Here is a 13,825-nt window from a genome sequence, read left to right as displayed (position 1 = left end):
TGCTCGCCTAATGACACCAAAAATCAGCCTTCTGAAAGCGTAATTACGCACTCCAAGTGTCTTGCGCATCACAATGAACAGAGAAAATATCTGGTCAGGGAAAGGCTGAGATAACAGACCTGCTGCTGTAATTGGAAAACAAAGGTTACGAACTGTAACAGTGTAACGATGAGCAGAGCAGGTCAAAAATCTCCATGAGGGAACGTGGAGACAGATCAGCAGCTGGATCATGCGTAATGATGCAGCAGAACAACCTCGTGTGCCACAGACAACATAACAGAGGATAATAACCTCTGTTCACACAGAGGCTAATGAATACAGCCGCAGTGACAATAACATCTTAAGTCACGAACAGTGGCTGATAATAATATTACGGCACCCTGCGTCTGCATGCAGGAAGGGTGACTCAATAATAAATGCAACGAAATAATAATCATTCTGTCAAAACCCTGAGAACAGAATGAGTCATGGAGAAACCTGACACATCTCGCAGGTAGAAACGAATAAATGAGCATGGAGATGACCATGAGGCTGCTGTGCAGATGTCCTCCACTGTCATTCCTCCATGCAGAGCTGTGGAGGATGAAATCCCCCTGATTGAATGAGCTCTGAGATTCTCTGGAGGATCCAATCCAGAGGAAATATAAGCCTGTGAAATAGCCTCACACAGCCAATGTGAGAGGCGCTGGACAGATAGAGGACATCCTGCAGAGTTTCTGTAATGCACGAACAGATGCTGGGAGCGGCGCAGTGCAGCCATGCGCGCCACGTAACATGAAAGCGCGCGCACGGGACAGAGGGAGATGAGAGGTGGCCTCTTCTTCGGAGTTATGAGGAGGAGGATAAAAGCTATCCAGAGTTATCACTCTCGATCTGAACGAACTCGTGATGCTTTTAGGTATAAAAGCAGGGTTAGGACGCAGCACAGCTGAGCTGCCGTCGGCTCGTATTCTGAGACATGAAGGAGCGACAGAGAGCGCAGATAAATCACTCACTCTCTTCGCAGATGTCAGAGCTAACAGCAGAGCTGTTTTAAAAGACAGAAATTTTAGTGGAGCCTGATCTAAGGGCTCAAATGGGGCTTTAACCAGTGCGCGCAGGACGAGCGCTAAATCCCACTGAGGGACTAAGGTCTACGTACACCCCGCAGAAAACGCTTCATCAGCGGGTGGTTAAAAACCGTTCTGTCACCAAAACCCTCATGACAGGAGGAAATAGCTGCAGCATAAGTTTTAATGGTGCTGAAAGCTAAATTCCTTTTCATCAGCTGCTGGAGGAATGACAGCACGCAGCCTAATGGACATGAAAAAGGCTCCACGCCTTTCTCTGCGCACCAGCGCTGAAAAGCTGCCCACTTTGATCCATATGACGCTGTGGTAGAGGGGGCTCGTGCGCCCTGAATCGTGCGCACCACATCATGCGGGAGACCCAGCCTTCCTAAGTGCTCCCGTTCAGCGGCCAGACCCAGAGACGTTGACCTAACTCTGGGACGCTCCTGATCGCCCCTCCCGCCTGGAGAAGTGTATCCTCTCTCCACGGGAGCTGCCATGGGCGACCGGACACCAGCTGCTGCAGGCTCGGAAACCATGGCACGCTTTTGCGCTCGGGGGCCACGGGAATCACTGAGAGCTGTTCCTCTCGGATTCGATCCAGGAGCCGCGGGATCAGCAGAACTGGTGGAAAGGCATAAAGGAACGTTTTCGGCCACGGGCTGTGAGCTAAGGCGTCCACTCCTAATGGTGGATCCTCCCATGGGCTCAGTGAGAACCACAACTGGCATTGTGCGTTCTCCCGTGTGGCGAAAAGATCCACTGCTGCTTTCCCAAACCTGCTCCAGATCTGAACAATCAGCTCAGGGTGGGGATTCCAGTCCCCGGGGACGAGGACCACCTCTGGACATGATGTCCGCTCCTTGTTCAGGACGCCGGGGATGTACACTGCTCTGATGGAGAGTTTAACTCCAGCCCCAGATAAACGATCATCCGGGATGGGAAAACAGAACTTGTTTGCCAGTTTATTGAAAACCCCAGAACTGTCAGATGTGCGGCCAGCTTTTTTTTCTGTACCGCTGCTTCCTCTCTGGACCGAGCCAGCAAAAGCAGGTCGTCCAGATAAAAAAGGATTCTCATCCCTGCCGAGCGCAGCGGCTGCAACGCCGTCTCCACACATTTGGAGAACGTGCGTGGGGCGAGAAAGTAACTGAACGGCAGGCGATTGTATTGATATGAGATCCCCTGGTAAGCGAAACGCAGATATTTGCCGTGTTTCGGTATGATGGGGATGTGAAAATAAGCATCCTTCAGATCTATGGAGGTGAACCAGTCGTTCTGGTGAACGTTCTCCATCACCTGTCTGACTGTCAGCATGTGGAAACGTCTCTCCATGATCGCTTTGTTGAACAGGGACAGATCGAGAATCGGTCTCATACCTACTGTTTTCTTGGGAACCAGAAAATAACGAGAATAAAACCCCGTGTTTTCCTCTCCGCGAGGAACCCTGGAAATGACGTTTTTTATCAGGAGTTCCTGCAGTTCTGACATGAGAACGGAGCTCTGCTCCGGGGAGGACAGGACTGTCTCCAAAATCCCTCTGAACGGTGGGGGCGGAGACAGGAACTGCAGCGTGTAACCTCTGCTGATCAGTCTGTCCATCCACCTGTCCAGGGAACATACGCGCCGCCACTCTGAGTAGTGCTCTGAGAGCAGCCGCGCATTTATCTGTGGTGCCATGGTGCTCATGGATACGAGCCAGGCTAGAGCCCCTACCGCCGTTACCCGACTCGGATTCTGATTGGAGGTAACCCATGGGGGGCTCGGATCGAAAGGGCTGTAAACCAGCCTCACCAGGGGGATATTCACCCAGGCTCGCAGCTTGGTGTTGAGAAGGGGCATCACTGATGCGCCGCTTCGTAGGGAGCTGCTGTTCTGCATCCTCTGTGATCTCACCCACTGACAGCTGGGGAGGACAGGAGGGAGAAGGCAGCGAGCGTGGCTCTACCGGAACAGCATAGGATGCTCTCGTGGAGTCATGCTTTGAAACTGGGAGATCGTGGGGCCTCTTAAACGGTCGTTTAACAGGGGCCATCTCATTAGGAGTGGAGGATGTGTGTGAGGAAAGCACAGCGAGATCGTACGATCTGGCTGAGCCGGAATAAAATGGAAACTTGCTCTTACAGAAATGTATGTGTTTTATTTCAAAACAATCAGTAGTCTTACACACATCCCCCCCCCACCAGTCATTTCTTAAATCTCCGCCGTGGCTCCTGCGGATGGTTGGACCAGGCGCGCGCCAACTGCCGACCTCTGCGCTGCTGCTGAGTAGACGGAGCAGTGGGCGGAGGAACTCGGGGAGCTGCGGCAGCGGCCGTGGAGCGTCTCTGCTGCTGCCGCTGATCCCGGCAATCCCACCAGCGGCCGGTGGTATGGGACGACCTCTTGAGAGGTCTGCATCTGGCCCAGCACGGACTGGAAATGAGGAATGAACAGCCCATCCGGACTGATCGGTCCCTCCAGTAACTCCCTCTTAAAATCCTCAGGGATGGAGGAGGAGAGCCGAAGCCACTGTAGCAAGGTCTGCCAGGCAGCGATGCGGGAGGAGCACACAGCCGACGCCGCACAGAGGTTGAGGATGGTGTCTGCGAGATTGCAGAATTCCTCCACATTCTCCGGAGGCAGCTCCATCTCCCGAGCCTTCTTGGATATGGCGTAGGCCAGGAAGGCGGTGTTGTTGGTCGCCGCAGCGACCTGAGCGGCACATTGGTGGGAGCGATCAGTCAGTCTGGTCGTGATCTGATCACTGGGGGAGGGGGGCACAGGCCGTCGTCCGACGCGCCGGGCCGACCTCACCCCAAAAACTGCCGACAGACTGGGCTCCAGAGCAGGAACTGGGGGAAACCCCTGATCCGTCAGGGACTCCACAGGTAACAGGTAAGCAGTTACCGCCGGAAAACGGGGCCAAACTGGATCTCGGCGAGTTGAATGAGCTGGGGCAAATTTTCCCGCCAGGTCATCAGTCGGGAGCTGGGCTAAAGGCGCGAGAACAGGGACACCTTTAGCCTCAGCTACTTTCGCGATGATGTCTGGCAGCGCGCTAACAAGTGCGCCCATCGCCGGAAAGGGGGTGGTCGCCGACATCGGGAAGCCCTGAGCCTGGACTGATTTTGTATCTGCCTCCGAGTCCTCTGTCCGGAGGAAGGGAGTGGAGATATCAGTCGCTGTCTCTGGGGCGGAATCGTCCGATTCCCGCCCAACACCAAAGATGTCCAATGCCTCATCGAGGGAGCATTGGTCCGCTACGGGGAATTCCCCTTCTAGCGGTGTTAGGTATTATTCAGTCAACTCAGAGGTAAGAACGATACAGAGTCAGTTTTACTTGTGACAAGGGTAGCCCACTTTGCAGTGCAACTACAAAGTTTTGACACTCTATCTCTTTATTTATATACACAGTTCAACAGACAGTTCAGACAGGGTGTATATGTGTGTGTGAGTGAGAGTGAAAGGAGGCTGGTTCTCACGGAGATAATGATGATCTCACACACACAGGGAGGAAGGCATACCAGAGCAGAAAACAAAACGGGGTGCAGGTGCCTTGCAACACAAAGTTTTTACATGAGTGATAACAAGTCCTCGCACCCATCCAACAGTCCCTCCTTTTATCACAAGTAAAAACATTTAATATAAAAACGAATAAGAAAAATACTATGAGCGAAAACCCACGGACGGTAAACAGATTATATTTTGTGGGAAATACTCATATGGCCCCGCCGCCCTCGGCGACCATTAAAAGTTAAATGTTGAGTATATTTGAAAACATAAAAATAAAAGAATAATATTATATTTGAAAACATAAAAATAAAAGAATAATACTTGAAAACATACAAATAAAAGAATAATACTTAAAAACATAAAAATAAAAGAATTTAAAAATCTGCCCTGTTTATGTTATCATTGTACTTTTTCTCATTTCACTTAAGCAACAACTTCTTTCAATTTTCTGCTGTAAGGTCATTTTATGAAATACAATGTATGAGTACACTCAGGCTTTTGATGTGATTTATTTACAAACATGTCATCATAATCGTTCCCTTCATTTTCGTGCATTTCTACCTAGTTCAGTGTTGCATATGCCACCGTGAACGATACCAGAAATTCTGTAGGAATGGATGTGCATCATGTTCTTCCGTCAGTGGTCTGAGATGCATTCCATTAGATGTCCATCTCTTCTGGTGCGGTATCACCTCCTGTGGATCCTGCTTTAGACAGAGAAAGAGTCCTGCTACCAGAATTAAGCTCAGGCTTATCAGTCCTGTTCACATGGTACAGAGAGCCATTTTATAAGTTGGGCGCAGATCAGCTGTTTTCTTCACCGGTTTGAGACGCTGGGCCCTATGGGTCCTCCAACTCCTTTGAACCCGGACTTCCTTCTGCTACCCCGTCGGTTGATCTGGCTCCTGTAACGGCAAAACTGGCTTACAGTGGCTTTTATGGATCCAGGAAGGCCTCTCTGCTATTTTCAGAGCTGTGGGCGTTGTCAGGAGTACTTGAAACGGCCCTTTCCACCGAGGAGTGCTCCAATCCTTCCGGTGGAGTGTCTTAATCAGGACCAGGTCTCCAGGCCTCAGGTCGTTCTGTGGGATAGGAGCAGAGATTATCGGCAGACCACTGGACATTTGTTTTTCTTTTGTCTGCAACATTTTATTCATCCACTCAGCTAATGAAGTTTCCTGTTGTGCTTTCTCTATTTCATTCATGTCAGAGGGCAGAGAAAACGGCCATGTACTATTTGGGTCCTCGCACCCATCCAACAAGCGGGGAGAAAATGGCCAGCCGCCGTTGCTTCTCTTCCAGAGGCAGACGTCTGCAGGAAGGGCAGGTGGACTGCGGGGTCAAGGCCAGGCTTGCATGATCAGGACCGAGGCAGCCCTCGCAGATGGCATGCAGGTCATAACTCATGATGTAGCCGGTGTTACAAGCCGGCCAGAGGCGAATAGTGCCGACGCTGGCCATGGATCTTCTTGAATCAGTGCTCTTAAGCTGTCGCTGAAGAAAAATGGGAGCCGTTTGTCCGGTCTCACTGTAATTTATACGGACTGGGGTGGGGCCCACACAGCAGGTGGGCGTGGACTAAAGTTTTCAGTGCTGCGCTGCGCGCGAAGGGATAAACCGACTAGCGATAGCCTTAAAGGGCGAAGCCTATACAAAATAGAACTATAAGTGGAGTACAATTAAAAAAAACACCGGCAATACTAAGGGATAACAATCAGAGCGAGTTCACCCTGACAGCAGAATGCAAGATGCTAAAAGAAGGACATGGATTACTAGATTACTGGAATCCAAAATCTTTAAAATGTTATCACAAAGCCTACTGCAGACATCTGCACTGTGAAGAACTTAATGCTGTCTACTCTGTCTATTGTGCAGTTGCTGAAGCATAGTGATTAGAACAGCTGGCAAATAGCCGAGAAAGCTTGAGTAAAACCTACTGATGACTAAGCTGTTGTGCAAAAAAGTATTAAAGTAAAATAATATTGAGATACCGTGGCTGCACGGTGGTGCAGTTGGCAGCAATGTTGCCTTGCAGCAAGAAGGTCCTGGGTTCGACTGCATGGAGTTTGCATGTTCTCCCCGTGCATGCATACAGGTCCTTCTCAAAATATTAGCATATTGTGATAAAGTTCATTATTTTCCATAATGTCATGATGAAAATTTAACATTCATATATTTTAGATTCATTGCACACTAACTGAAATATTTCAGGTCTTTTATTGTCTTAATACAGATGATTGTGGCATACAGCTCATGAAAACCCAAAATTCCTATCCCATAAGATTAGCATATCATTAAAAGGGTCTCTAAACGATTCTCTATGGGGTCAGGAGAGTTGGCAGGCCAATTGAGCACAGTGATACCATGGTCAGTAAACCATTTACCAGTGGTTTTGGCACTGTGAGCAGGTGCCAGGTCGTGCTGAAAAATGAAATCTTCATCTCCATAAAGCTTTTCAGCAGATGGAAGCATGAAGTGCTCCAAAATCTCCTGATAGCTAGCTGCATTGACCCTGCCCTTGATAAAACACAGTGGACCAACACCAGCAGCTGACACGGCACCCCAGACCATCACTGACTGTGGGTACTTGACACTGGACTTCTGGCATTTTGGCATTTCCTTCTCCCCAGTCTTCCTCCAGACTCTGGCACCTTGATTTCTGAATGACATGCAGAATTTGCTTTCATCCGAAAAAAGTACTTTGGACCACTGAGCAACAGTCCAGTGCTGCTTCTCTGTAGCCCAGGTCTGGGGAATGCAGCACCTGTAGCCCATTTCCTGCACACACCTGTGCACGGTGGCTCTGGATGTTTCTACTCCACACTCAGTCCCCTGCTTCCGTAGGTCCCCCAAGGTCTGGAATCGGCTCTTCTCCACAATCTTCCTCAGGGTCCGGTCACCTCTTCTCGTTGTGCAGCGTTTTCTGCCACACTTTTTCCTTCCCACAGACTTCCCACTGAGGAGCCTTGATACAGCACTCTGGGAACAGCCTATTCGTACAGAAATTTCTTTCTGTGTCTTACCCTCTTGCTTGAGGGTGTCAATTGTGGTCTTCTGGACAGCAGTCAGGTCGGCAGTCTTACCCATGATTGGGGTTTTGAGTGATGAACCAGGCTGGGAGTTTTAAAGGCCCCAGGAATCTTTTGCAGGTGTTTAGAGTTAACTCGTTGATTCAGATGATTAGGTTCATAGCTCGTTTAGAGACCCTTTTAATGATATGCTAATTTTGTGAGATAGGAAGTTTGGGTTTTCATGAGCTGTATGACAAAATCATCCGTATTAAGACAATAAAAGACCTGAAATATTTCAGTTAGTGTGCAATGAATCTAAAATATATGAATGTTAAATTTTCATCATGACATTTTGGAAAATAATGAACTTTATCACAATATGCTAATATTTTGAGAAGGACCAGTATAATTAGTTACAGTAAAAGCTCAGTCAATTGCTATGTCTAGGAGAGAGAAAGGGTTAAACACTGAAAGACAGGGCCATGAGGATTATCGGTAGGGGGTGAGCATTAAGTTGTTGCCAGCAGAAGCTTGGACGATGCCCCTCTCCAGAAAGGTGCCACAGGTAGATACAGAGTCAGGCCAGGTGTAGCTTCTAGGAAGATAAAAGAGAGAGAACATAAAGTTAAAAGCTGAAATAACAGCAAATAATGCAAAATTGGAGAGTAGTGTGAGAATGTAGCGAAGAGTGTGAAAGTGGTCATTATGTCTTTCAGCAGCCTAAGCCTATAGCAGCATAACTACAGAGATAGCTCAGGATAACCTAAGCCACTCTAACTATAAGCTTTATCAAAAAGGAAAGTGTTTAAGCCTAGCCTTAAAAGTAGACAGTTTGTCCATCTAGAGCCTACTGATGGCCATTGTTATACTAAAAACCACAACGATTGGGATACCTCTCTCTGTCAGATTGACCATAACCATTGGAAAAAAGAGGGGGTTATACAGGTAGCAGAAATGGAGGGTATGTTTGCACCTCAACCATAACTGAGCCGGTTTAGGCTAAACCTGACTCCCCCTTACTCCATCCAACAGGGAGGGAAGAAGACGGAGGTAAAAATAAGGAAGATAGCTCAGGATAACCTAAGCCACTCTAACTATAAGATTTATCAAAAAGGAAAGTTTTAAGCCTAGCCTTAAAAGTAGACAGGGTGTCTGCCTCATGGACTAAAACTGAGAGCTGGTTCCACAGGAGAGGAACCTGATAACTAAAGGATCTGCCTCCCATTCTACTTCTAGAGACTCTAGGAACCACCAGTAGACCTGCAGTCTGAGAATGAAGTGTTCTGTTAGGAACATATGGAACAATCAGATCTCTGATGTATGATATATGTGAGGAGGCGAATTTTAAATTCTATTCTGGATTTAACAGGGAGCCATTGATGGGAAGCTAAAGTAGGGGAAATATGATCTCTCTTTTTAATTTTCATCAGAACTCTTGCTGCAACATTTTGAATCAGCTGAAGGCTTTTAACTGCATTTTGGGGACACCCGATAGTAACGAATTACAATAGTCCAGCCTTGAAGTAACAAATGCATGGACTAGTTTTTCAGTGTCACTCCTGGACAGGATATTTCTAATTTTGGCAATGTTCCGGAGATGAAAGAAGGAAATCCTAGAAACCTGTTTAATATGGGATTTAAATGACATGTCCTGGTCAAAAATAACACCAAGGTTTTTTACTTTATTACCGGAGGTCAATTTAATGTTATCCAGGTTAAGTGATTGTCTAAGCAGTTTCTTTTTTAAAGACTCCGGTCAAGACAACAACTTCTGTCTTGTCTGAATTTAGAAGCAGATCATGTAAAGTCATCCAAGTTTTTATGTCTTCAAGACATGCTTGTAGTCTCTCTAACTGGTTGGGCTCATCAGGATTCATGGATCAGTAAAGCTGAGTGTCACCATCGTAACAGCGAAAATTTATCCTATGCTGCCCGATAATTTTACCTATTGGAAGCATATATATAGTAAAGAGAATTGGCCCAAGTACTGAACCCTCTGGTACTCCACAATTAACCCTGGAGTTTAAAGATGATTTATCATTTACATGAACAAACTGGAATCTGTCAGACAAATAAGATTTAAACCAGCCTAGCGCTGTTCCCTACAGCATATTCCAGCCTTTCTAAGAGAATATTGTGATCGACTGTATTAAATGCAGCACTGAGATCTAACAGGACAAGTACAGACACAAGTCCATTATCTGAGGCCATAAGAATATCATTAGTGACTTTCAGCAGAGCTGTTTCAGTGCTATGATGAGCTTGGAAGCCTGACTTTTCAAACAGGTCATTGCTGTGTAAATGCTCAAACATTTGATTAGCAACTAGTTTCTCAAGAATTTTAGATAAGAATGGAAAATTGGATATAGGTCTGTAATTTATTAAGTCATCTTGATCAAGCGAAGGTTTTTTAAGCAAAGGTTTAATTACAGCTACCTTAAAAGCCTGTGGTATATATTCATTTAGTAAGGATAGATTAATCATATTTAAAATGGGGCTGGTAATCAGAGCGAACGCTTCCTTAAGTAATTTGGTTAGGATTGGGTCTAACATACAAGTTGAAGGTTTAGATGAAGCTAATATTTTTGATAACTAGGGAAGCTCCACAGGATCATAGCAGTCCAAACACAGATCAGCTTCTAGAGTTACTTCCATTGTTGTCTCACTTGCTGAAGATGAAGTAGTTATCTTCGGGAGTATGTCAAAGATTTTATTTTTAATAGAATCAATTTTATTTTGGAAGAATCCCATAAAGTCATGACTGCTGAGAGCTAAGGGAATCGATGTGTCAACAGAGCTATGACTTTGTGTAAGTTTAGCAACTGTACTAAAGAGAAACCTAGGATTATTCTTGTTCTCTTCTATTAATGATGAGAAATACGCTGTTCTAGCTTGGTGAAGTGCCTTTTTATACAACAGTAGGCTATTTTTCCAGATTAAGTAGGAATGCTCTAGATGAGTAGAGCGCCATTTTCTCTCCAATTTTCTAACATTGTGCTTTAAAGTACACAGCTCTGAATTAAACCAGGGAGCTAGTCTTCTATGAATAGTTACCTTCTTTTTCAAGGGGTCTGCATTGTCTAATGCACCACGCAAAGATGAAGTAACACTATGAACAAGAGAATCAATTTGTGAAGAGGAAGAAACAAAATTATTGCCCTCCACTGTGTTTTTCTGTGATAATGAGGAAATCAAAAGTGGAACAGATTCTTTAAAGGGTGTTACAGCATCGTCTGATAATGATCTACTATAATGAAAATATCTTTCAGGTGTGGAGTACTCAGTTAAATTAAACTCAAAGGTTATTAAAAAATGGTCAGACAGGACAGGGTTATGAGAAAATATTGTTATGTCTTTACACTCAATGCCATATGTCAGCACAAGGTCCAGAGAAGACAAAGGTGGGTAGGTTTGTTAATGTTTTGAGCAAAGCCAATTGAGATATCATTAAAGCCTATATTTAAGCTATCTCTTTCAGTGTAAACATGAATATTAAAATCCCCCACTATAATAACCTTATCTGTATTTAACACTAAATCAGATAAAAGGTCTGAAAACTGATCTAAAAATTGAGAGTAAGGGTCTGGTGGACAGTACAAAACAACAAACAGGTGCAAGATTTGCATGGTAATGCTGCATCAATCTTTATGGTCATGATTTCCAATCATCTTTAATCAACTTGTTTATATTCTACATAGCCCATTAGTCTTTGGAATTCTTTAATTCTGCTTGGTAGTTAGTTGTATTGTTTTAGCATATTGAAGAGTTTGTTGATTGAAATATGTTTGACTTTGAATTGACTTATTTTTGTTAATAAATTCTTGTATTTTAAGAAATTGTGTGAATTCATTCCATGTGTGTGCAGAGTTTGGCTGTTCAATAATGTGAGAGCTTGGCTCACACCTTTCTATTTTGTCCTAATACCACTGCCTTATTGGGCTGGTATTCACAGGACAACCCTTAACAGATCGAAATATTATTTAATAAAATATTAATATATTAATATTAAATAATATTGTCAGATTCATAGTCACAACAGAATGTACGAGTAGCAACCACACTAAAGACAAGAACATATTTTCTATCAAAATCACATGGTTTTATATCCTAATATTCATAGTTTAGGGGGCTGATAGAAGTGTTCAGGAAATTCTTAGAAGATATTTGAGGCTCATCCTGGACTATACAACAATAATTTCCATTGTATTTACCAAAATAGACAGAGAACATCAAACCATTTGCAGAACTTAATGTAAACTTCCTTTTTTTTTTTTTTTTTTTAGACCTTTGACGTGGGTTGAGGAACGGCAAGATGGTCTCTTAAGGACAAAGAAGGTCAACTTTGTGTTTGATGACTTTGCTGTGACCCAGATTCCCTCCGCACCTAAAGGAACTGTTGGACTTTTTATGCAAGATCTGATCCACTTCTCTGCCAAGTTGTCAGGTCAAGTGAGTCCTGAAGAACTTGACAGAGAAAGAGTCAGAATCTTACACTGCTTGGAACTGGCAGACCGGATTCAGCAACTTTGCAAAAGTTAAATAAGGACAATCCTGTTTATCATTATCTCCATTGTACTAATCCTGTTTGAAATAAACATTATTTCTTTACACCTCTTAAAATTGTTGTTCTTTAAAGCTTTAAGTAGGTATTTCTACCAGCTAAAATTTTATTGTATGTTTTTCCTGACACAAGTTATTGTTGAGTAGGACTTCTGCTCTATTCATGTTTAATGTCATGGTTTCATGTAACCCAGAGCCCCATCCCCCATCCATCCCTTGTTACTCAATTTATAGAAAGAAAATTTTTCAAAAAATATTGCAAGCAAACAATGCCTTTCAAAAATGGAAGGTTCAGAAAAACAATGTTGTAAAAATGGAACTTTCATATTTAAAAAAGAAAACAAAACAAAAAAAACCTTTTGAGAGTAATTTACCATGTGTATGCAAAAGTTGAACCTTCATTTTTGCGATGTGCTGTTTTTAAAAATGTTATTTTTTCCATTTTTGTTTTGAAGGGTACCTTTTACGAACAACATTCTTTTCTAATGCTAACCCCGGAGGCAGGTGTCCTCTGAAGCGTGGAGCGAGGACGCATTTCTATTGGTCAGCCTGGATGTTAGTAATTGCATTTCTATTGGTCAATGTGTCACAACCGAGCGCATTTCTATTGGTCAGCATGGATACAAACTGAGAAATATTTGTTTTGGTCTGTGCCTGCCTGCATAAAGGACGGGATAACATGGGCTGTTTCTCAATAGTTTTAAGATGTTTTCAGGCGAGAAAGTAGATCACAAACCCTCATTTATGCAGTCATAAGTCAAGGCATCAGTCAAATCAAGAGTCAGCCTACTTTGAAGTGTGCTTCAGAGTTGACGGTGCAGCAGAGCTCCACTGACGGGCTAAGGTGGCTTCAGACTAAGCGGGCAGTTGCAGTGGGTTTTCCCATCCATCCGTAGCCTGATCTCGGCGAGTCACTCTGTCATTTTCCTGTTACCTGTTTGTAGCGGCTCAAACCACATTTTAGTATATGGATAACTGCAAGTACCAGAATCTGAAATCTTCCTCAGGAAATGTTTGACATTTAAGTTATTGGTATTTTATAAACCGTGTCGCCACAGTTTTGTAATTGTAACAAAACATTTTAATACAGTTTCCCTGAAAGCATACTGAGAGCTTTTGCCTAGTAAGAGGAAAATCACGTCAGTGTAAACTTGATTCATAAAAACATTGACGCTTGATATATCACATTCTTAACATGTTAACGGATCTGACCGACATTTTTTGTATGCTTATAAGAAAAATGTACCTTACTGAGTACATCACTGAACAGTTGTCTACTTTATTCTTTTCATAACACACTTTTGTCGCAAGATCTATATGATTGGATCATATGAAACAGATTCCAAATGTAACTATAAAAAATTGCATTTCCTGCGAAAATGCAGTGAATGTTGTAAGCTGATATTTTTAGCTGAAAGCTGGCAGAAACAAGCTGAAATTGACTGCAGACTATCTGCTGAAATGTAATGAATTAGAAGAAAACTGAAATACACTGCTCAAAACAATAAAGGGAACACTTAAACAACACAATATAACTCCAAGTAAATCAAACATCTGTGAAATCAAACTGTCCATTTAGGAAGCAACACTGATTGACAATTTCACATGCTGTTGTGCAAATGGAATAGACAACTGGGGGAAATCTTTGGCGATTAGCCAGACACACTCAACAAAGGAGTGGTTCTGAAGGTGGGGACCACAGACCACTTC

The 13,825-nt window shown here is 44.0% G+C and overlaps 1 protein-coding gene across 1 annotated transcript in view; it reads left to right on the top strand.

The window, feature by feature from the left end:
* Positions 1-12,163, top strand: part of blvra (biliverdin reductase A) — a 43,914-nt gene extending 31,751 nt beyond the window's left edge. The window contains exon 7 of the mRNA XM_047367326.1: positions 11,839-12,163. Coding sequence (XP_047223282.1) covers positions 11,839-12,094 — 256 coding nt within the window. The 3' untranslated portion in view covers positions 12,095-12,163. The remainder of the gene's footprint in view (positions 1-11,838) is intronic.
* The last annotated feature ends 1,662 nt before the right edge of the window (positions 12,164-13,825 follow it).

This window comes from Girardinichthys multiradiatus, chromosome 6, assembly GCF_021462225.1.
Source record: "Girardinichthys multiradiatus isolate DD_20200921_A chromosome 6, DD_fGirMul_XY1, whole genome shotgun sequence".
Lineage (NCBI taxonomy): Eukaryota > Metazoa > Chordata > Actinopteri > Cyprinodontiformes > Goodeidae > Girardinichthys > Girardinichthys multiradiatus.
This window is presented reverse-complemented; position numbering and strand designations above follow the sequence as displayed.